Consider the following 2549-nt stretch of genomic DNA (forward strand, 5'->3'; position numbering starts at 1 on the left):
TATTTCAATTATATTTAAAGTCATATTTAAAATTACTTTTTATTAGTTGATAAACTAAGTTAATTAGACCATTTATAATAATTTACATATACTATAACTAAGTTAACTAGACCATTTTAATAACACGCGTGTATATAGACACAAATGAAATACACAATCAATGGAAATAAATAAAACCAACAATACTCATGAAATGGGTTCATGTACAATATCTGTATATACATGGAATATCAATATAAAATATGTAAATAAATTACGCCTGATCCATGCGATGCCTGCGTCTAGACCTAACATATACTAGATGGTCCTATGTCACACTCCTGGCCAACCTGAGGCATTCTTCGATCACCTCATGTGTTAATGAGCCTGGCGTGACCACCCCTAGACTCAGATGACACTCCAACCTCTCAGCAATGTCATTACAAACTTCCTGTTACATACAAAACAAACAAATTACACAAATTGTTATGCAAATATTGAGGTAAATGACGTAAATTATTAGTATTACTTACCACTGCATGTCTAGGCTCCTCCATAGATGTGGATGATGCTCCTGGCTCTGGCACGTGAGGGATATCTGTCTGCGGGGCCTGAGGGACGACTCGGGGCTGCGGGGCGTGATCATGAGGCAGAGGATCTGATGCATGGCCTGGTGTCATGAAAGGATGCGAGATGCGGAAGAACCAGTCCATGTAGTCACTAGCACACTGACCTGGCACAGCGCACACCTCACCTGCTGGAACGATATGATCCGAGTAGTGCATCCACCTGTCGTGTATATCATTATACGACACCCATGAATCGACAGGAGGAGCATGAATGGTCTGCATGTATCCAAACTGCCGCACGACCCTCTCAGGTCGGTAATAAACAACAATAGGCCCCCAGCCCAAGAGACCGGAATAGCATGATATGACATGGAAGTCCCGGACCGATCGATGCTCCCCATACGGGATCCAACAGACATCTGGAATCCGGAGTCGGTCCAGGCGCTCCCTGTACATCGGTGTACGTATGCTCTTCACGATCTTCTTCATCGCAATCCACCTACACGCACGCGGGGAATCCTCGTCGTATTCCTGATCAGCAGTGGAGTCCGCGACGGATGAAAAGTGCTCGTAAATCCAACACTACAGATGTAACATCATAATGATAAACATTAATAAAGAAAGTCTAACAAAATTTTAAGTTGAACATTGTTGAACTTGAACGAATGAAAAACATATTTGTTACCTGCAGTAGTATGATGTAACCGCCAAGCTGTCGGCTGTGGCTGATAGATGTATCGTTCAGCTGGTCGTACATATGCACCAGAGCAGCCACTCCCCAAGCATACCTCTCCGTCATACTGAGGTCACGAAGGGCCTCCAAGTACACAACATGAACATTGGTTGCACTTTTGTTAGCAAACAGAGTGCAACCCAGAAGATGAAGAAGATATGCACGAGCCGCAACTGTCCAATGACTTGTCTGGCATCGACGCTCGTATATGTCACGTACCCATTGCAGGCGTACGTACGGTCCATGACACTGGGCTGTCTCAGCCCCAACAGATTCTGCAGAGACCATCAATAAGTCCACCAACATCTGAACCGCATCGTCCACATGCAAGGGCTGAAAGGCGTGCAAGTCGCCAACCACAGGCAGATGGAGAAGCGAGGAGACGTTGTCCAACATGATGGTGAGCTCTCCCACCGGGAGATGGAAACTAGACGTCTCCCAGTGCCACCGCTCCACAAACGAGGACAAAAGTCCTCGATCGCCAAGGTCTACCGAACACGCGATCAGAGGACTTAGTCCTGTCCCAGCAACAAGTCCCTCAATGCCAGGGACATGCCTGCCTAAACTATGAACCTTCCTCCCATGAGAGGATAACTTCAACTTAGGACGCTCCTGAATTGAAGTATAAAGGAACACAAAATTCGTTAAAATAATCATTTAAAGGAAAACTAATTTCAATCATAAAGTATAATTTACAAGTAACTAAAAATAAATATTATAAATACCTCTCCTGTCCATACGCTGCAAGCAACGTGATCCGCATACTGGGTCAACACGGATGGGTCGCTTGGACCACCCAGAAATCCCTCATGCTTATCCTTAACAGCCTCTACGCCTGTGTTCACAGGAATGTCTGCCACAATGTCCTTTACATCAGCTGGTGCCATCGGGTCATCTGGAAATATGTTAGCCTGAACATCTGGCGCAGGGACCACTGGCTCATCGTGCGCCGCAGTCACAGCGACTCGCTGCCTCCGTGCGGATGCGGTAGGCCGTCATCGCATCGGAGCATCATCAGAATCATCACGATCTCCTCGGCCCACACCTTTGCCATAACGTGACCTAAGGCATGATCTAATCCTCTGGTCCTAACCATGATCTGCAAATGAGTACCGCAAAATCCATCACTCATTTCATTTTCTCAAATTTCATGTGTCTAACACATATAGGCATTATGTTTTTTCAGGCACTAGTTGGTAGAAAAAGGATATTCGAACTTTGAAATTAAGATATATGCATTGCTTATAAGTGACACTGATTTGGAAAGA

At 45.1% G+C, this 2549-nt stretch overlaps 1 protein-coding gene across 1 annotated transcript; it reads right to left on the bottom strand.

The window, feature by feature from the left end:
* Window positions 1-307: 307 nt before the first annotated feature.
* LOC102665766 (protein MAIN-LIKE 1-like) lies at window positions 308-2168 on the bottom strand. Its single transcript, XM_006586370.1, has 4 exons — window positions 2007-2168; window positions 1234-1893; window positions 513-1130; window positions 308-430 (listed from the first exon to the last, which is right to left on the bottom strand). The coding sequence occupies exons 1-4, from the start codon at window positions 2166-2168 to the stop codon at window positions 308-310; spliced, it is 1563 nt and encodes a 520-aa protein (XP_006586433.1).
* Between the last annotated feature and the right edge of the window lie 381 nt (window positions 2169-2549).

The sequence above is a fragment of the Glycine max genome, chromosome 8 (genome assembly GCF_000004515.6).
Source record: "Glycine max cultivar Williams 82 chromosome 8, Glycine_max_v4.0, whole genome shotgun sequence".
Classification (NCBI taxonomy): domain Eukaryota; kingdom Viridiplantae; phylum Streptophyta; class Magnoliopsida; order Fabales; family Fabaceae; genus Glycine; species Glycine max.